Source organism: Zosterops lateralis, assembly GCF_965231275.1.
Source record: "Zosterops lateralis genome assembly, chromosome: 8".
Lineage (NCBI taxonomy): Eukaryota > Metazoa > Chordata > Aves > Passeriformes > Zosteropidae > Zosterops > Zosterops lateralis.
The window spans coordinates 14,491,327-14,512,066 of record NC_139768.1 but is presented as its reverse complement, the minus strand read 5'-3'; the positions used below and the strand labels follow the sequence as shown (position 1 = coordinate 14,512,066).

General features: G+C 58.3%; 2 protein-coding genes across 3 annotated transcripts; one reads left to right on the top strand and one right to left on the bottom strand.

The window, feature by feature from the left end:
* Positions 1 to 124: 124 nt before the first annotated feature.
* Positions 125 to 15,342, bottom strand: MMS19 (MMS19 homolog, cytosolic iron-sulfur assembly component; the record flags this gene model as incomplete). Of its 2 annotated transcripts, none has more annotated exons than XM_083866942.1 (31): positions 125 to 565; positions 648 to 748; positions 877 to 936; positions 1,016 to 1,180; positions 1,282 to 1,364; positions 1,476 to 1,662; positions 1,772 to 1,828; positions 1,905 to 2,005; positions 2,088 to 2,214; positions 2,349 to 2,423; positions 2,533 to 2,635; positions 2,791 to 2,890; positions 3,144 to 3,299; positions 3,534 to 3,671; positions 4,040 to 4,137; positions 4,476 to 4,557; positions 4,862 to 4,987; positions 5,241 to 5,319; positions 5,499 to 5,653; positions 6,008 to 6,146; positions 6,449 to 6,526; positions 6,807 to 6,881; positions 7,192 to 7,278; positions 7,564 to 7,625; positions 7,837 to 7,965; positions 8,165 to 8,234; positions 8,787 to 8,861; positions 9,278 to 9,363; positions 10,838 to 10,938; positions 11,676 to 11,724; positions 15,246 to 15,342. In XM_083866942.1, the coding sequence occupies 31 exons, from the start codon at positions 15,340 to 15,342 to the stop codon at positions 538 to 540; spliced, it is 3,069 nt and encodes a 1,022-aa protein (XP_083723068.1). In that variant the 3' UTR covers positions 125 to 537. The 2 variants fall into 2 exon arrangements, with proteins under 2 accessions (XP_083723068.1, XP_083723069.1); XM_083866943.1 differs by lacking the exon at positions 15,246 to 15,342 and adding an exon at positions 14,514 to 14,533.
* A 127-nt stretch (positions 15,343 to 15,469) lies between these two features.
* Positions 15,470 to 20,588, top strand: UBTD1 (ubiquitin domain containing 1). The gene is made up of 3 exons (XM_083866848.1): positions 15,470 to 15,597; positions 19,360 to 19,587; positions 19,799 to 20,588. Exons 1-3 carry the CDS (start codon positions 15,528 to 15,530, stop codon positions 20,182 to 20,184), a joined length of 684 nt encoding a protein of 227 aa, XP_083722974.1. The 5' UTR covers positions 15,470 to 15,527; the 3' UTR covers positions 20,185 to 20,588.
* Positions 20,589 to 20,740: the final 152 nt, after the last annotated feature.

Genomic DNA, 20,740 nt, shown 5'->3' with positions numbered 1-20,740 from the left:
AATACTGGTTTTTTTAAGGGAGTCTGTTTTTGTTATCTTCTGGGGGACATGGACTTCTGGGGATGGGAGAAGAGGGACCACAGTGTTGTAAGAGGAGGAAGGGCCTGTAACCACCAGCATCTTAAGCTTCTTAACATACAGAAGAGCACTGAGGATCCAGCCTGAGCTGCATGGAGACCCTCAGAGCATTATCAAAACAGATATATTTATTCTTCTGGCACATGGGTTGTCACACACCACACGTGCACAGATCTGTCCTCTCCACTCAAACGTGGTGGGGGCTGTCCATCAGTGTCCCTGGCTGCAGCAGAGGGTGGGCAAGCCACCAGCAGCACAGCTCCTTCCCTGCTGTGGGTGCTGGGGAGGGACTGCAGTGAGGGGTGTGCTGTCTGCTGGCCTGCACGCTCCAGCCCTAGCACTCAGGGCAGTCCTGGGCTCTGAGGATCCAGAGGGTCCATGGTATCAGTCGGATGACTTGGTGGCTTAGCGAGGCGCTGGTCAGACTGTTGGTCAGCACGGGGAGGGGACACAGGGCGCTCACCTGCCTGGGCTCCCGAGCAGGAACCTGCAGGAACAGAGATGGTGCCATCAGCCATGTCCCCTACATGCTGGCACATCCCCCTCAGCAGCTACTTCCAAGTGCTCACCATTCTCCGCGTGCTGCCACTGCTTCCTTCCGCACCAGCCTCTTTTTGTCATCCAAAGGCTTGGCCAGTGCCCGGATAACTCGGCCCTTGTATGGGAGCAGCTGTAGGACAGAAGGGGCTCTTTATGAGAGAAATGCATGCTGGCTGCCCCTCAAGGAGGTTTGGGACGCCCTTGCCCCTCTACATGCAGGAGCAGGCAGAAGGAGCAGGGGGCTGCAGAAGCACTTACCACTGTTGTGGGCAGACTGGTGAGGGCATGGGCACAGCGCAGGGCGGCGATGCGGACAGCCTGGAACAGACAGGGATGAGGGCAGCACAAAGGGCAGGAGAAAGGGGCATAGCAAGGAGGAAGAAGGAGATGCACCCACCATAGTGGGGCTGGAGGTGAGGTCGAGGAACTTGGTGACCAGTGTGTTGACATGCAGGCTCATAACCTGGGGAGCTTCGAGCAGCAGTGGGTGGAGGCAGCTCAGTGTGGAGAGCTGTACTACACGATCTGAACAGGACAAGGCCTCAAGCAGGAGGGGCAGCAGCTGCAGAGAGACAGAGAGAACACAGGAGTCATGAGTAACCCCAAACCATGCACTCCATATTGTCACAGTTCGCCCTGCCTGCCACCCAGGCTAGTTCTTACCGTGGGCAGTTCTGACACCAGCACAGGTTTGGGGAGGTGGTTGAGCACATGGGACAGGCCCTTCAGGTAATTGGCCTTCACGTCTGTGGAGAGCAGAGATGGTTAAAAGCAGCCTATAGAAGGAGGGGATGCTGGCTCAGGTCCCCTGGTTGAAGGTCAGGAGTGGTGAGGCTGGGCTGGGGATGGGCACTCACCAGGGCCAGCCCCATGGAAGCCTTGCACCAGCTTGGGGACGTTGTCAGTGAAGAAGCGCTGGCGGAACATGATGCGCACGTCAGCATGGCAGCCCTTGTGCAGCACGTCTGGGGACTCGGCCATGAGCAGGGAGAAGCCATCGGCTGCGGCAGGGCCCAGCTCCGTGTCACCCAGCAGGCCCAGCAGCTGTGAAGGAGACAGCCCTGAGACAGAGAGCCCTGCTGCTGGGGGCCCCCAGCCAGCCATGGGGAAGCAAGGCAGGTTTCTTAGACATCACCCAGCCCCAAGCACCTACCTTGTCTGTCAGGCAGGAGCTCAGGGGGTGGTAGCGCAGCACCAGGGCTTTGGTCACCTGTGCAGGCAAAACAGTCAGTGCCAGGCTGAGTCCCCCCAGCTCCCCTGCCCCACTCATCCAGGGCAGGCCTTACCCAGAGCAGCAAGGTGAGTGCCTGTGTTCGGCGGGGCCCCTCTGCAAGGCTGGGCTCCATCCTGTTCACTGCAAGCTGCAGAATTTCATCCAGCTGCTGCCCTGGGGATGGAAGGGACAAGCTGAGCCATTCCCCCTGGCAGGAGTGGGGAGGGATAGTTGTCATCTGCCTCGGCCCCCTTACCTGCTGGGTGCTTGTTCACCAGCCCTGCAAAGCACTTGGCAGCTGTGGTGGCTGTGAAGGGACAGCTGCAGGAGCAGCTCAATGCCAGCAGCTCCCGGAGCAGCCATTCCTGCTGAGGGATTGCCACCTGGAAGAGACACAGTATGTGTCATGGTCCAGGGCTGCATCTGCTCCCTCTGTCTGTCCTTGGAGCTTGGTGTGGACAGAGGCTAGAGGGTGCTTGGGCAGGGCTCCTCTCCACCCTGCTCCCCATCAACGTACATTGCGGGGCAAGGAGCAGACAAAGGCCATGAGGAGGGCGACCAGGCGTCTCTGTGCCTCCAAGCACTCTCCATCCTGCAAGGGAAGAACAGTGTCCATGTCATCACAGTCCTTTCTGCCAGCCTGTGCCAACATCCTTCTTCCCAGCCCATTCTGCTGCCCCAGCCCCAATCACCAAACATACCCCGAAAGGCTGGAAGGAGCAGGGAAAACTGTTTTGGGGTAGGAAGGAGACCTCCCCATCTAGAAAGAGGGGCACCACATGAGATACACTCTGGGCAGCCAGCCTAGGAGAAAAAAGACACTGTAATGTGCTATTCTGGAGGGTCACTAGAGACCTTCCAGGAAGAACAGAGTCACCCTGTACAGATAGCAGCAGGGGGCATGCAACCTGCTCCCTCCCCATAAGGAGCCCCCAGTTTCCTGCCCCAGCTTCACTTACTCAGGGCTCAGGTGAGTGGTGGCAGCACTGATGACTGGGATCATGGCAGCCAGCACCTCTTCCTCCAGCAGTGCCTTGCCTGGCAGTCTGTGGGTGCTCTCTGCAGGTAGTGGGAGGAATGGAACTTGCTGGAGCCTGCTATTCAGAGGGAGGAGGCAGGCATAGCCCCCTGAACCCACACCAGAGTGGGGCAAGGCTCTAGGACAGAGGCAGGGAGCAGTGGAGCCCACTCTTGAGGGCCATGGGTGCCAAAAGGCAGCAGCAGCAGCAGCAGCACTGACTGCAGGATCAGGGACCCTTGAGAGCCTGGGAATTGCCTGCTCTCCCCTCTCCCACTGCAGCCCTGCACTAACCTTGCATGGCTGCCTGCACAGCCATGGCCAGCAGGCACGGCACAACCGTCTGGTGGAAGTACCAGCAGCCCTCGGCATCCTGTTGGCACTGCAGGGCCACGCGGTGCAGGCTCTGGCACACAGAGACCATGTCTTGGGTGTTCCTGGCCTCAGTCCCTGCAGGGCAGAGTCACCACCAAGTCAAACAGCCTCAACATCCAGCCCCCTGATCTGCTCCAGGATCCTGGGACAGTGCAACTCTTCTGACTCTCACTCCACCAGTGGGAGTCACAGCCCAGGTGTGGGTTCCTTGTACCACTGCCATTCCAGCTCTCTCCCAGCCATCACCAGTGACAGAGGCAGCTCCTGCCCAGACACACTCTGTGGAGCTGCCTACATCAGCTCCATTACCTTTCTGCACCTTCTGGAGATGCTGTAGCAGGACAGGGACAGTCTCCTTCACAATGCTGGTGTGGGTGGACACAGCTGCCAGGGCCTGCAGGCAGCGCTGCTGCAAGGAGTGGTGGTTGTGGTAGCTCTCTTCCCGCTCTGAAGAGAAAACACAGCTCAGAAGGCGACCTGGGGACACCCCACCCAAGGGCAGTCAGAGCCCAGACCATGCCAGGGGAGATGGAGTGAAGCAACACAGCAGACTCAGCCCATGTTAGGCTCAAGGCACTCTGCCTGCTCTGCAGCTGGGCAGCTCCTTCCCACAAGAGTGATCCTGGCCACACACAGGCTGGCTACAAGACCAACCACAGCCTTCCTGTGCCAGCACACAGTGCCTGCGCTCAGAATCCCCCAAGGACAGCCACCAACCTACACCACGTAACACAGCGCCACTGCTTGGCAGAAGTCCAACGGGGACGGAAAAGGCTTTACCCTAAAACCAGTCACAACTCCTTTCCCAGCCCTACCTGACTGCAGCTCCTCTTCAAGCCTGGGTACCATGCGTCCAGAGAAAACCTTTGGGTAGGTGGGGGCCAGGGACCCAGCTGCCTCCATTGCTGCTTCACTGTCAGGGGGAGAGTAGAAAAGGTGATGCAAGGACTGCAAATCTAGGGCTGCTTGTACACCAGCTGCACAGACCTGGCCAGAAGGTGTCTCCAGAACCCCATTTCTCGGGAACTTGCCTTTCACCCTTCAAATAGGCACAGCAAAGCCCTCTGCTTTGATAGGCTCAGACTTTCTTATTTCCAGCCCATGAATTGCCTTGTTTATTCCACGTAGTTATCTTGTTCAGAGAGTTCCTGTGCCTTCCCTCAGACTACAGACTACTTCCCTCTCTGCAGCAAAGCCAGGCTTTGTTCCTCTTGCCAGAGTGCAGGTGACTGCCATGATGCCAGCCCTCACCTGCTCTGGGAATCCTCCTCATGCAAAGCAAGACGGACGAGGTGATCCACAACTACCTCCAGATCAGAGGAAGACAGGAAGCCTGGAACAAGAGCCATAGAGGAATCCTACCCTTGGCCAAAGGCAAAGATGCTGGTGTGCTGGACAGGATCTTTTCCCCTCATCCAGGACAGCAGCAATGCAGCAGCACACCAAATGCCAGAGATGCAAGATGTCCAAACAGGCAAGAGAGACACAAAACGTCCCTGGAGCTTATGGCTTGGGTAGAACATGCTGCTGCTACTCTTGTGCACTTACAGAGAGCACACAAGGATGTCCTGGCAGCTGCCATGTCTCTTAAAAGAGACTGACATCTCCCTCTGTCTCAAGTGAAAAAAGGCACCAACCTTGCAGGGAGCCCAGGACAGTCAGTGCCTTGATCCCAACAAGCTGCAGCTGCACACTGGGATCCATCAGCGCTGAGAACACCACAGAGCAAACCGGGGCTTGGTGTGACTGCAGAATGCTCTCATCTGGAGAGAGGGACATAGAATCACTGCCTGTGTCTAGCTGTCACCACACAGCCACCATCACGGCACTTGACAGACCCTTTCTGAGGTGCTGCATTTGACACCCAATCATGCAGGGTCCCTGGGACATGGCAGGGGCTCACATGCAGCCACACTGGCCAGTGAGTTTTCCTTGTCTGTCAGCATTCAGGAAAGTGAGGTCTGAGCCAGCAGGCCTTGGGACACAGGTGCCTCCAGAGTGACCAGCGACCCTCACCTTCTTCCACATGTCCCCACTTCTGCTGTAACTCCAGGAAGCCTAGCAGCATTTCCAGGATTGTCCTCCTCTGGCTGCTCTGCAGGGACACAAAGGTGTAACCCAGATGACTGTCACTGCTGCGAGAGAGCTGCACCTCAGCCCAGGGTCACTGCAAGGCCACAGGGTGCCCATGGGGTCTCTACCCACAGCCAAGGAAGAATTCTCTTATACACCCTGCTGCCCCCAGGCCCTGTGAAGCCAGTGGGTGCCCCTCACCTGTGTGTGCTTGTTGTACTGCTCCAGCAGCAGGGGCAGGACGCTGTGGGTGATGCAGTGGTAGGTGCGGAGAGAGGCACCCGCTGCTGCCTGCAAGAGTTTGGCACTGGGCCACACCAGCTTCATGTCGGGCTCACACAGATGGTGCCTGCAATCTGAGATAGGCTGGGCGTCAGCTGCACCGGCACAGAGCTCCTCTGCCTCGCGTGCGGGGCACAGCTGATAGTGGGGCTGAGACGTGCTGCCAGGATGCAGCTCTGAGCTGCAGCACAGCCTCCCCAACTGAGCAGCTTCCCACAGCTCCAAGCAGACAGAGAGTGCAGTTCCAGCAGAGATGGACGCAGCTAAATCCCCTTATCCTCCCTTCCTGCAGCCAATTGCCTTGGAGAAGGCAATAGTTGCTGTGAGAACTAAAATGAGAAGAGGCTTGAAAGAGAAGAGGAAGGCAGGTCTCTACCTAGGAGGATGCTTTCAGGCCTGGCTGCATGGGGCAAGTCTCTGTTAGCTACCTTGCAAGATGCTGCTGAGGAAGGAATCCAGCAGATCCTCAGAATCAGAGCTGAGCACGGAGCGGGACAGGCAGGCAGAGAGAGCATGCAGTGCAGCCAGGCATTCTGTCTCAATCCTCTCGCTCGCTGTCTGGAACACCTGGAGGAAAGACCACAGGATGAGATGAACACCATGCCAATGACAATGGCAGGCCTCAGGCTCCCAACACAGACTGAAGGGCTCAGGCTCCTGCCTCATTTCCCCCCATGAGTGGAACATGCAGCATGACACATTCAGGCCACACAGATACGCTGATAGGGCTGGCCTGTCCCCTCCACTTTTCAGCTGGGGCAGTCCAAGGTCACAGGTGTGGGCTGCTGGGAGATATGGGGCTCATGCAGTCTGGTTGAGGACTCCTGCTCAGCAGAAGCCCAGCCATGGTAGAGCCCTGCAGTACTCACCTCTCTGCGCAGGGATGACCAGAGGCTGGGAAGGAATTCCTGCAGTTCCTTCTGTCCGTAGATGGCACAGCAGGCAGTCTGCAAGAGGGAGCCAGGAGAAAGCATCACAGAGAAGCCAGTACCAGGACACAGTGCCGGGACAACTGCCCATGCTGGCAGGCTCATGCTGACCTGCACAAATCACTCAACAAAAAACAGGAAAGAGTGATGTAGGGCAAACCAGGACTCTGTAAATTACGGCTCTGCAAGGGAGAGTCTCTGGCTGGCAGGGAGAAGGGCTCAGAAGTGGCTGGCAACTGGCAACTACTACTGCCACAAATCACCTGTAGGCTGAAGAGAGTAAGGGATCTCTCCTTACCAGAGTCTGCAGTGAGTCAAGCTTGGCACTTTGCAGTTCCGAATCCAACTTCTCAATAAGCAGAGGGAGAAGGAACTGCAGACAGAAGAACTTTAATTCAGCCCATCCCTTGCACCACCTTGTCCATGGCCCTGCAAGGCTGAAAGTTCAGCCTCTGCCAAGAGAGCACAGGTGGAGGGGTACCTGCAATAGGCAGCCCCTTCCCAGGGTGTCAGTCAGCACCCTCCCCATGACCAGCCCCAGCAGGAGACAGGGCTGCCCAAGTGGAAGCTCCTGGTCCCAGTTGTTCCTGTCCCAGAGTCACAGCAGGGGCTGCAGCTCTATGAAAGGTAGCCTGTGCTCAGGGAACAGTGAGGTGCTCAAGAATCCCCAAGGAGCTTTGTACCTCAGCAAATTGGGGTGTAGAAGCCAGTACAGCCCGGAGGCTCAGGATCAGGTCTTCCCTCTGGATGCCATGAGGATCATTGGGGGGCTGGAAAGGAAGCAGAGAGCAGGTCACGCATCAGTCAAGAAACATCCCAACCCAGCCATCAGCCAAGGCTGCATCACTTCATCTCCAGCAAGGCAGCAGTACCAGTCACTGCAGCTAGCTTGGCACCAGCCTGTCATCCTGGGTGCCACAGCTCATGGCTGAACATTGCCCAGTCAAGACTCTTGGCCATCCTGTCATCCCGCTCCCTTGGAAGGGACGCAACCCCCTAAGAAAACACCAGAAAGAAAGAAAGAATAGGCTGTGGCATATGGCAGACTCACTCACTGGAGTAAAATCAACAGGGAAGTAGCAGGATGTAACTTCAAACAGCTCCTCCACAAAGGGACCTGCAGACAGAGGACACAGGGGGTGAGAAAAGATGTTGAGCAAAAAAAGCACAGCAGCTATCTTTAGCACCCATGACAGGCCAGTTCTGCAGCTTTTAAAGCATGTTAGGGACCACCTCAGGCCTGGTCAGACCCAAGAGCCATCCCTCCAACAGCTCAAAGAAAAGTGACATGTCTCCCAGTCAGCTCTGCATGGCAGGTTTAGGCTCACCCAGGTCATAGCCCTTGGCAATGAGATCACGCACAATCTGGAAGGCCACCAGCAGATTGCGGGGATCCTTCTCCCCATCCATGACCTGGATGAAGCCGAAGGTGAAGTTGGCACCCAGGCCTTTCAGCTCTGCAGAAAGAATGAGCGTGGTGAGCAGGTGCAAGACATCAGACTTCACAGCATGGCATTAAATCAGCTGAGCTGCCCCAGCCCCACAGTCCTTTTCCAGATCTCCCAGGCAGAGCCACAGAGCCCTTGGAGAAGGTAAAAGTGAGTCATTTACCCAGCCTCAACAATGTCAAAGTGGCTCTGGCATCTGCCCCCTCACCTTCCTCCCTGGTGTTCATGAAGTTGGTGATGATGCTGTAGACTGTGTGGCGGTCCAGCTGCAGCAAGGACTGAAGGGAGGAGCAGACCAATCAAAACCATCCTCTACACATGGCAGCACAGCTACCCACTACCCCACAGGCAGGACATGCCCTCAGGAGAGAACAGCACCCCCAGCAGCTCAGCTGCTGCTTCCTGGCATAGAGATCCCACTTATCACATGCAGAGTGTGCACATGCCTATGCAATGGCACATGAGCATGACTGTGTCCCATCACTGCATAAATGTACTATCAGTCACACCAGGGCCACACATGCTGCCCAAGGCACTGCCAGCAAAAACAATCTTAAATGTGAGCAGAATTGTACTGGGGACATTTAAACAAAGCCTGGAGAATGGAGCAAAAGGAAGTATTTCCCCTATGGCTGAGAAAAGAGAGGACAAGGGCCAAACAGGATTCTCACCTACTGTATGTGTCTCTTGCAGTGAGGCAAGCTGTTTCTAAGCTCTGCAGAAGCACTGCACTGTGCTGAATGTGGCCAGTCCTCAGGGCAGGCAGGCCATCCCCAGACACACAGGGAGCAGAGATCAAGGACAGGAGGATAGGAAATCATATTGCTCACCTGCACATGTACCTCCTGGAAGATGGCTTTGAGCACAGACACTGCTAGCCCTGGGGACAGCACCTCACACATGCTCTGGGGACAGGAAGAGAAGAGCAAAAATAGAATACTATGATGGCAGCCATGTAACAGAGCTCCTGCCTCCATACAGCAGCTGCCTGAAGGATCCTCTTCCACAACAGGGAGAGCTCACCACTCCCTCCCCAGACAGAATAGGACAAGATGCCCATCATCTGTGCTGCTCCCCAGAGTGGCCAGGGAATCCCCACCCCAGTACTGACACTGGGCAGGAAATCAAGGTAGTCTCCTGTCCCTGGCTCCTCTGCAAGAGGCACAGCAGAAGAGAGGAGACAGGGCAATGTTGCCAGATGGGCTGACAGCCCAGCCAGGCCCTGCCTGACACACTGCTCCAACCCATACCCAGGTGTTGCACCTCCCTGACACTGGTCTGGAATGCATCCCAGCACTGTGGGCTGGGGGTGTGAGCTCACCAGTGCTCGGAGTCCCTGGAGTACCGAGGGAATCACCAGGTGATGATCTTGCAGCCGGCTCTCATAGAACAGGACCAGATGCAGCACTGTCAGAAAGAGACCCCAGTGTGTGTTAGCCCTAGGAAATGCAGCTGCTGGGTGCTGAACCCAGCTCAACCACAAGGTGATGGATTAAGAGTGAGCACATTTTGCACTGGTGAATGGGACAAACTGCTGCTGTTGGGTGCACCCACCTGGCTCCAACACCTTTGCCCTCTCCTTGTAAGCAGCCCATGCCTTAACTGCAGCAGGGCAGCAGCCACCTCTGCGTGCTGCAGAAGTGCTGGAGCTACCCAAGAGGCATTTGCCCTGGCCTGTCCAGACATGTGGACGCAGACACCAACAGCAGAGTGGCAGTCTGCTCAGCAGAGACTAGAGGATGTCATGGGGTGGGGCACAGGGCTGGGGCAGTTCTGGCTTCCTCACACTTGGCTCTACAACACATTCCTGGCCCCTGAGTCACGGCCACGGGCGCCTGCACACCCCAGCCCTGGGGAGTGGTAGCAGGAAGCAGACTGGAAGAGCCGGCTAGCAGCATCCTGTGCCCACAGCTGCTGCAGAAACTCAGCCCCCCAGGAGGCAGCCTGACGCAGCGCTTGAGAAATTACCTGCGTGAGCAGGGGCACGAGGCTCTAACACAGCTCACTCCCCTTGCTCAGCTGCCCTGAGCCTCTTTTCTCCTCAAGTATCCACACTGTACCTCCCCACTTCTGGCTGCCCCTCCAGTGCACCCCAGTTCCCATCAGTCATCACACCTGACTCCATCTACAGCAGTAGACAAGGTTCTATGCACAGCTGTTCTCAGCCCTACCTGACTCCAGTCAAAGAGAGCCAAATTCCAAGGACTAAGTATCTTTTACTTCCATCCTCCCCTTCCTCCACCTTACTTACTAGCTAGGCCCTCTGTCTAGCCAGCCTACTGGCGTAAGTTCAGTTTCCCATCTGCAAGGCCCCCAGCCCAAAGCTTGTTAGCACTTACTGGCTTTCCCCGCTGCCAGCCAGCTGCTATGGGGCATTTAACAGAGGCAGACCTTCTCCTTGCCTCCATGAACAGGGCATCTTCCCCTCCCCACTCCAGTCTCCCACTCGACTCTCATTCTTAATCTCCCCTCCTCCGCAGGCCCCAGTTCCTCCTGCATTAATCTGGTCAGGCTGCAGGGCTGCAGTGTGACTTGGTGTGTGAAGGACAGTCTTCTTGCTCTGAATCATCACCCAAGGATTCTGACATACAGATGTATCCCCAACATGTCCCACGTGGCGCTGTGCACACCTGGGTGTGCAACACCCACACACTGCCAGGGGCCCCAGCTGTCCAGGGATTTGGTGTGTTCAGACAGTGACCTGAACTGTGTGATGAGATTGGCAAAAGTGCTGCAGTGCAAAGCCTCATGCCCTCCTTGGACTTTGACTCTCAGAGACATGTACAAAGTTGTCACAGTGTTAAACCAATTGCAGGACAGACACTTTAATGGCACAGGCTTTGTCTCCAGTCAGACACTCAAGGGTCAGAAAAGCCCTTACCTTCCTTCTCCTGGAGCAGGGAGTAACACTGGAGCAGGACTTGTGATAACAGCTGGATGCCTCTCCCTCGCGTCCGGGGATCTGTGTTCTCCAGGGAAAACCTATGCCAAGAGGGGAGGAAGCCCAAGAGGCCCATTGTGAGCAGGTACATCCAAGCAGGAAGCACATCCTGAGCAAGCACATTACAAAAACAAAGAGCTGCTGCTCTGTGGGCCCAATCATGCTTGACTTGCTGGCAGAGTGGAAACAGACTCCTCTCCCCCTGTCTGTGCTGCATGTGTGCATTCAGCCCCAGAACCATGCAAAAGAAATCCAACTTCTCAAGTCAGACCATAGAAATTTCTCTTGCACCATGCTCCCAAGATCACAAGTGTCCAAAAGGGTAAAGCCTCTTACAGTGAGGCAAACCCAGCCCCTAGCTTGGGAGAAATGAGCCTGGGCCATGACAGTTTGGAGACAAAAGCAGAAGCTGAGTGCCAGACAACTTGTGACATGGTGCTGTGCAGCTGTGTGCTCAGGTAGCTCCTGCTGCAGACAACCCCAACTGAAAAGTGCCCAGCAGTTTGCTGCCTGCCACATCATCTCTCCTCTGTCCTGGGAGAGCATCAACAGCTGCTCTGGCCTTGCTCTTTCCCAAAGAGCTCCCACATCCAGGCAGGACAAAGCACTGCTCAAACCCCATCCTGTGACCAGACAACATCCTGCCTGCTGCAATGTGTCATCCAGTGCTGAAGCTCATCCTGGATGAGCACACTTGTCCTTCTAACTATACCTCCTTGTGGGAATGTTCCCTGCAAGGCCCTTACCCAACGTATAACTTGCATAAGGCTTTTCTTACCCCAGGGCTTCCACAAGCTGCAGCACTGTCCACGTTCCATCTTTCACCCCTGAAGAAAGAAAGAAGGTGAAGAGGGTGAACCAGAGAAATTATGCAGGCATATCACTGGAGATGGATGCTGGGAAGCATCCCAACACCACAGTGGGGAAGGCTGGTTGGTGCTGACTCCTCACCAAGCACCAAAGGAGCCATATGCACTTAACTGGTGGAGCTGCTTCCAGCCCTGCCTGCAAACACCTCTGAGAATGAGAGTGAGAGGAGACAGCTAGGGGAGAACTTGCCTGCACTTTGCCTCACCCTCTCCCTGCAGCATGGCTGTATGTGTGGCTCCTAAGAGAAGTCTTTCTCACTCCACTGAGAAACTAAAACCCCCTTCTCTAATGTGAGCATGCTGTGAGGAGACAGAGAGCAGCTCTCCAGGTGCTTCCTGAGGGAGGACTGGCTGAACAAGCAGCCCAGACATTCAGCTTCCCACCTTGACTCCATCACCTCCACACTGTGCTGAGCAAGAACTGCACAAACTTCTTCCAAGATGGAGGGCAGGGAAAAAGGTAGTTTTGTGGTCAGAGGAAGATAAAATGCTGGGATTCCTGGAGTCTGTTTCCAACTCTGACTCAGATTCCTTGCCAGGTTGCCTCATTCTCCTCCTGCCTCCATATTCTTGCAACTCAACTGGGGAAAGAGTCACTCCTCAGGAGGCTTTGGTAAGGACTGGTTTGCTGCATCTTACAAGAACCTGGGCAGAAGGGCAGGTCTCCATTCCTGCCACCCAGTGCCCATGTGGCACTTTCCAAGAAGGAAAGCTCTGTGTACACTCTCTGCCCAGACAGGGGTGGCAGACAAGGGATTACCTTACCTTCAGACCCCTAACCTGCAGCCCAGGTGTCAAGGGACATTACTGGAAAACACCCCTCACTCTGTGCCTGTACGAAATAGCATTTCTCCACCAAAAAACCCAAATCATCTGGCAGTCACTGAGACTCACAGTCTTTGTCCAGGCACTTCTGGGCACACTGGAGGGACCAGGTCACCCCTCTGCCCTGCTGAACCTACACAACTGACAGGGCACCCACCCTCTCAGAAGCCCAAAACTTTCATTATGGGCTTTCCCAGGCCTAGTTCCAGCTAATGCCTCCTGCTGTTAGAAGCATTTACTGTCTCTTCCTAAGCAGTTAATTCCAGTATTAAGACACACTGTTCATCACAGAGCTGTCTCTAGGGATGGGATGACAGTGTTTTCTGACAGTGTGTTCTGACAGCAGGCAGTCCTGACTCAAGAGACAGAGCTTTCAATCCTGCCTGGCACAGCAGGGAGAGGGAGCCTGAATTGAGAAACAGAAGATAAGGGGAGCTATGTGGAAAAAGAGCCCAGCAGGCCTCGGAATTGACAGGCACAGACGGAACTGGGGGTGCCCTCAGAGACAGCCATAATGTGCTGGCAAAATTTCTTGCAGAATAACAACAGCAAAACAGCAAACAGATGCTGTGCACCAGCCAAAGCAGAGTGAGCTGCAGAGAGAGCCTGGATGGCCCCTCCAGATCCAGCATCCCAATATCTCACTCTGCAAGCTCATGAAGAGCCCTTGTGCCTTGGCACCATCACAGAAAAAGTCTGAGACAAATGCCATCTCTGTGGCCAGGTGCTCTGCCTCTCCGTGTCTACAGAGACCAAAAGCAGTTCTACACAAAGCCTCTGGTTCCTTACCCAAGAGGAAGGAGCTGCAGTGTGATGGCCAAACCACAGCCAGGGTACTGATACTCCCTGTGGTCAGCAGCTCCCTCTGTTCTCAGGGATGCAGGTGTGACCAGCTTTGCCTCACACGGTGTGGCCACCCCTCCCAGGTACAGCCTGTGAGCGTGGTGTGCCCGTGGCCAGCGCCACACAGGCCACGGCCTGAGCGCCAGCACAGCTAATTGGACCTGCCTCATCAGCACGGCAGGCACAGTGGTGAGCCCTTGAAACTGCTGCCTCCACATCTGGCAGCACCACACATGCCCCAAGGCTAATGAGGCACCTTGAATCCCTTTACCAGGAGGGGCTGCCTTGCTATTCTGGGATTCCTGTAGTTCCCAGAGACTTAACAGAAGCAAGCCATTCACCCTGTGCTGGATTGCTACTTGGAACCAACCTGCTCTCTTTCCTGACAGGTCTGTCTCCCTTTCAGTGTCCTTCTAGGACTCCTTCTCCACTTCAGGAGGCCTTCCATTTTTGTTTTCTCCATACCCTCAAAATGTAAACACAACAGTCACAGGGAACGTGTAATGGATTCTGTAACAGCAGTATCCTTCTCTCCCCTTTTTTTAAGAAAGATGAATTCAGCCTCCTTCTGACACCCACTGACCAATGCAGCCCAACCTGCTTGTGACAGCAACAAGGCCTTTCTGCCACTTGCCAAGTTTTGCTCGTTTTAGTCCTCAGTAACAAACTGGGGAAGCTCAATGTGTTTGTTACATAAATTGCACAATGGCCATGAGCTTAGAAAAGACCTCCCCTTTTGCTCAAGGATACACAATGCAATTTAATCCTTTCTGATGGTTCTGTACGAGGTCAGAGGGGCTGAAGGACACTTGCCAGCCCCACTGTTTGTGAAGGCAGGTTTGTCACAACAACCACACGGATGAAAAGAGCTGGAGGAGCAAGTGGGGAGCAGTTCTCTTTGTATGTCTTCCAAGAGACAAAGCTTTCTCCATGCACTTCTGTAACATGACATCAGGTGACAACAGCAGTTCTAAGGTTATCCTTCCCCACATCTGCCCCAAATATGTCAGAGAATGTGCAACCCTTCTGCAATACCTTGAATGTCACATAGTTTAGTGAATTCCTCCAAATTTCCTTACCATTTTCTTCACTCTGTGCTACATGGGCCACTGGGTTACCCTCCTGTTTTGCCAGCACATCTCATCACCAAGACACAACAGAGCAGTTCACAGGCCATCAGGCCTTGGGAAAGGTCTATAAAGCTACCTGTCTGTGTAATGTAATATATCGAGAGAGCCCTTCTCAGTTCTCCGAGCTCCTTCCCTAAACATGCTGAAGCCACTGCCCACAAACACAAAAGTATCACCATATCCTTAGAAAGCCACATTCCTGAAGCTGTAACTTCCCTAATGCAACAAAGTCACCCAGTTGCTGTTCCAAGCAGATGGGTAAATTATCCGACGAAAGCAAATGCCTAAAGCTCTGCTAGGAAAGGAGAAGAAACGACAGTGACGGCAGCCTGCAACCGGCACCTCCCCCGGTCCCTCACCAAAGCCATGCGCTCTCTTCCCACTGTGGATTTCTCTGCCACCCACATCTGCCTCGCCCCTGGAGCCCCTCACCCCCGCGGCTGTCCCACTCCTGCCGCACATCCCGGCAGCTCCGAGCTGCAGGCCCTGCCCCGTCCATTCCCACGTGCCCTGCCCCGCACGGCAGCCTCACAACCCACAGACACGCTCCGTGCCGCGCCTGCACGCCCTGCCCTGCCCTGCCCTGCCCCACGCTTCCTCCCAAACCCCTCCCCACACCGCCACCGCCCGCCCGTGCCCACGCCCGCCTCAGGGCAGCCCGGCCCCGCCCCCGCGCGGTACCTGCCGCCACCTCCGCGGCGCGGCCGTCCTGCTGCCCGGACACGAAGTCCCGGACGGAGGCGGCGAGAGCCTCCGCCCCGGCCCCGGCCGCCGCCATGACACCCGCGCGCAGGGCCGCGGGCCGGCCCCTCCACCCCTTCTGCGCGTGCGCGGGGGCGGCGCCGGCGGTCACGCGCGGGCGGGGGGCGGGGCGGCCCCGCGCGCACAGCGGGCCCCGCGCACGGGCGGGCGCAGCGCGAGCCGGCGCGGCCCCGATGCCGAGCGCCGCCGGGCGGCCCCGCCATGGGCGGCTGCGTGGGGCGGCAGCGCCGGGAGCGGCCCAGCGCCGGCGGCAACACCCGCAAGCGAGCAGGTGAGCGGGGCTCGTCCCGGGCTGGGCACCCCCCCGCGATCGCGGGCACCGGGGCGGGCGGGGGGGGGGTCCCGTGTCCCCCCGGGGGTGGCGCGGAAAGGGTGCGGGAGGAGCGTGGGCACCGGAGGGGTGCAGTGTGCCACGGGACAGCTCCCCCCTCGCACAGCCCCGGGAGCCGCTCCGTGCCCTCGGGGCTCCCGGACATCCCGGTGCGGTGCGCGGCCTCGGGAGCGGAGCAGGAGCCGAGGGTCCCGTCCCGGCGCTCCGGGGGCTCTGCGGGGTCAGCGCTGGGGTGTGCGGCGCGTCCGGCCGAGCCCTGCCGGTCCCCGGCTCCCCGGGAGGTGCTGGCCGGGGCGGACCGCGGGGTGCCCCGTGCCCCGGTGTGCGGACCTCGGGGTCCCGCCTGCCCGGGCCGGTTGCACGACTGTCCCGGACACTCGGCTGCTGCCGGCGGGCCCGACCCCGGCCCCGCTGCCACCGGGCTCCGGGAGGTGCGGGCAGGGCAGGGTGGGCTGTGCCGGTCCGGAGAACAGCAGCGGGGCTGGTGCAGCCCCCCGGAGGTGCCGGCGGCCGAACACCCGGGGGCCGAGAGGCGCCTCCTCCCCGCGATGCCGAGCCTGAGGGTCCCGGGGGCCGCGGGGAGGGGTACGGCAGAGTTTTGGCAGAGAAGCCGTGGGCTGGCAGGATGAATCACGCCTTTCCCTCGCCGCCTCCCCGGCCGGTGCCGTCGCAGCCGGTAATTACCGTGTTTATGGCAGAGCGGTGGTGGGCGGCGGGAGAGGAGGGGCAGGAAGCGTGTGCCCGGGACGGGACACCCGGCCCTCGCCCGCAGCTGGGATGAGGGAGGGAAGGGCGGTTTCCGTGGGACGGTGCCCGCCGCTCGGCAGCACGTGCGGGGTGCCGGGACAAGCTGTGCCCGTGCCCGTGCCTGTGCCGGGGGCTGCCGCCCCCACCGCGCCGGGCTCCGGGGGTGCCGGCCTGCCCCGGGGCTGCCCCCTGGTATGGGCTGGGGTGACAGCCCTCCCCACCCCGGCACACTCTGACCCCGGCAGTGCCTTCTTGCGGGCATCAGTCAGGCCTGGGGTCCCTGGCTGATTCTTCCTTCGACTTGGTGAGATGTGGGGCTATTGCCTTGTGATGGGGGTGGTCAGACCTCAACATCTGGATCTATGTGATCCTCTCCCGTGCCAGGCAACATCTGGCTGCAGAGCCTGTGTCTCCATCCTCACTTGCTCTCCTGGGATGGGTCATGGTCCCTTCCTGGTGTGCTGCTGCTGCTGCTTTCTTGCAGTATGTCCCTTCCTGTGAGAGCAGGGCAGTCCCTTGCGCCAGGTGCCCTGGCTGGTTCCTGCCTTTGCTTGCGTGGTGCCACCAGCCCATGGGAGCTGCTCAGCAGGTGGCAGAGGATGAAGCAAGGCTACAGCTGCCCTCACCAGCAGTATGGGGACACTGCCCTGGGCCAGCAGGTCCCAGTATACAAGGACCTACCATCAGCGGTGGGGGGGGGGGACTCTGCCTGCTCACCTCTGCTGCCACAGGGGCCCTGCTAAGCAGCCCACCTGCCTGGCCAGCTCCCGCCCTGGCTGGGGCTTGTTGTGGGGGTCCCGCTGTGGAGGGGTCCTGTGAGGGCTCCTGGCAGCAGGTGACAGCATTGTCCCTGATGTGGCCAACATAATGCAGCAGGAGCTGGGGATGCCCATGGCATGCAGCATCTCAACCCTGCCTGGCTCAGGGGTGGACCAGCCAGCACTGCTGGAAGCAGTGGTGTGTGCCGTCTGGCTGACATCTTCTCCAGGGCCTCCAGGACCTGTCAGCTGGGGCTGCCTGAGGCTCCTGCAGGCAGGGAGCAAGCCCGGGGCAAGAAAGCCTTCGGGTCACGTCCTCCTGCCTGGGGGTCCCTCACCAGGGCACCGCAGGGGGATGAGCCACGGGCAGGGTGCTGCAGGCACAGGGCAGGAGGCAGCAGGCTGCCAGCCAGATCCTGTTGGCTCCAGTCCGGGCACAGCGAGCGGATGGACCTGTCTGGTGGTGCTGCTGTAGAGAGTTGCACAAGGGGCCAGGAATAGAGCAGCAGGAGGTGATTAGAAGGTGCAGGCCCGGCTGGGTGGTAGCAATAAATAGATGAGGCTTAAGCCCCTGCCTACCTGGGCAAGGCTGCTGGACATGCCTGTACACATGAGGCAGCTACAGCCTGTTCTTGCTCCCTGCCACAGCCGACCCCCACAGCTCCAATCCTGCTGCCTCTCCTGGGCCAGCCTCTTCCCTTTGTTGCAAGCAGAGCTGCGGGAATGGTGCTAGCTGGGAGTGCTGGCCAGGAGTTCCGGCTGTGAGGACATGTGCCCCAGCCTGGTGGCCACAACAGTGTAGGGACATGATCCTAGACATGTCCTTCAGGCTGGCTGTGGACACGTCTCCACTGCCCTCCTGGGGCAGGTGTTGCCTCTGACCTTGCTGTGTCCTATGGTGCTGCAAATCCCTCTGGCCCAGCACCGTGACTGCTGAATCGGCAGCACTGGCTGCAGCCAGCTGCCCTTGCTCCTCCAGGGATGTGGGCAGGATGCTGCCTGCCAGGGATGCTTGGAGCCCAGCCCTGAGGTAGCTAAGCACCTGTGCCCCTTGGGGACCCCTGAGGTGGGTGCTGGCTGGGAAGCAGATGCTTGCTATGCTGGCTCCAGTGGTAGAGTGAGGCAGGACTGAGAAGGTCATGTAGTGCCTTGTGTCAGCACCACACACTTGCTCAGGAGCAGCTACCTGGGGAACTTGGCTCAGCCCACAGCTGGCAGTGGTGGCTGTCTCCAGTGGCTGGGGTGTGTGGCATCACCTTGCCTGGCAGGTCGCTGTGTGGGCACAAGCATCTTCCTTCCCAGCTGGAGCCTCACTTTCCCCTCATCCTGTCCCCACAGGAGGAGTGCTGCCTGGCCAGCTCAGGGAGAAGGGTGACAGGAAGGAGCTGTTATTATTCATTGTCCCCAGCTCAGCTGGGAGTGACAACAACTCCTTCCTGCCCTACGTGTCCGGCCTGGCCGTGGGGCCGATGGGACAGGGCTGTTCCCACAGGGCCACAGCCCAGTTTAGTGAGGGCATGGTGATCTGGGACTGGCATTGGGGTGGCTCAGATCCCTGAGCAGTGCTGGCTGCTGAAGGTCCATGGGGATGTGGCTAGGGGCTGTTTTGTGGCAAGCCAGCTCAGTTCAGCCTATTGCTGGGGCAGCTCCAGTCTGGCAGCAATGCCCTCTGTCCCTCTGATGCCCAGGACACTGTATGCCTGCTGCTGTCTTGCCTGCAGCTGGTCCCTGTTATCCCGGGGTGGACAGAGGGGACGGTGAAGTCCTGACCCCCCCTTTGCTGCAGCTCAGCCTTTGTAATCTCCTCCTCGTTCCGACTCACCAGCTTATTTCCTGGCTAATTCCCCAAGCTATAAATACTGCTCTGCATCAAAGGGCCCTGAGGCCCTGTGGCCATCCTATGGGGCAGCGACTGGTCCCCCAAACGACGAAGCAAGAGCCCTTGTCCCCTCTGAGGGTAAAGGGTGTCACTTGGGGCAGCAGCTGCTTTGGGGCCAGTGGGATCTTGGGCTGGGCTAGCTTTAGCCCAATTACCCCTGGCAACATTGGAGACTGTTCTTCACTGGACAGGGTGATCCCTCAGACCCTTGCTGGGGTGCAGGAGGTCCCCAGGAAGAACCTGTGGGTATGGGGAGGTTGGGGGCTCAGGACCTGAGGGGAAATGCTGTCCTTTGGCTGAGTATCCCCTCCTCTGCAGGCCGCAATGAGCCCCTGAAGAAGGAGTGTCCCAAGTGGAAGAGTGACTACCCCATGACAGACGGACAGCTGCGCAGCAAGCGGGACGAGTTTTGGGACACAGCACCCGCCTTTGAAGGCCGCAAGGAGATCTGGGATGCCCTGAAGGCAGCTGCCTATGCTGTAGAAGCCAATGACCACAGCCTGGCCCAGGCCATCCTCGATGGAGCCAGCATCACCCTGCCCCATGGTGAGGGTCAGCACTGGGGGTTTGGGTGGGGTATGTGCTGAGTGCCCCGTATCTGAGCACATGGGGGTCCCAGGCTGGAGTCCCACCTGCCATGCTCAGCCCAGCCAAGGGGAGTAAGGCAGGTTGTGCCACACTGCTTGGGGTGGCCCTGTTCCCATTTGGGTGGTCCACGGGGATGCCCACCCTTAACATCTTATCCTGCTGTCCCCAGGGTCCCTAACGGAGTGCTATGATGAGCTGGGCAACCGGTACCAGCTGCCCGTGTACTGCCTTGCACCCCCCGTCAACCTGATCCTGGAGCGGAGTGAGGAGGAGGCAGTGGAACCGGCTGAACCTCTGCCCAATGCCCGGCGGGAGTTCACCCTCAAGGTGCGCCTCTCCACCGGCAAGGACCTGCGGCTCAGCGCCAGTATGAGCGACACCATTGGGCAGCTGAAGAAGCAGCTGCAGGCGCAGGAGGGCATTGATCTGGCCTGGCAGCGGTGGTTCTTCTCAGGCAAGCTGCTCACTGACCGCACACGACTGCAAGAGACCAAGATCCAGAAGGATTTTGTTGTGCAAGTGATTGTCAACCAGCCCCTTCCACCCAGGAACTGAGCCACCCCCTACTGGTTGAGGGGAGAGGGCAGGGGGCTGGGGGACGGTGGCACCTCTGGGGATTCCCTGAGCTGTGTTCTGGCCCATCTGGAGCTGCTCCTGCTCCCCCCTGAGGCCGCCCTCCACACAGGTGACCCCCCAGGAAGGTCTGCATGGGGCTGTGCCACCACAGTGGCTCCCCTTGCCTGGGGACACGGGCAGGCGCCGTGTTTGCTGAAGGAGGTTCGAGACCAAATGTCTCTGGGGCTGGGGCTCCTCTGCCAGGCTGTGCCGGCAGGGAGAGGCTGTGACCCACTGGGCTCTGGCTTCCCCCTGGCCAGGAGACCCGTGGGGTGCTGGGCTGGGTGGAGATGTCTCCCCTCTGTACATAGTCTGTATTTATCAATAAAGCCTTTTCATCCTTCCTCTGGCCTTGGGGACAGGCTGGAGGGGGCTGTAACCCATACCCGTGGGAGGTCCCTGGGCTGGTTCTGTATCCACTCTTGTGTCAGAATGGGCACAGGCTGGTCAAGGCTAGCCTGGACACCCCAGCCCTGCTCCTTAGTGCCACCCTGAC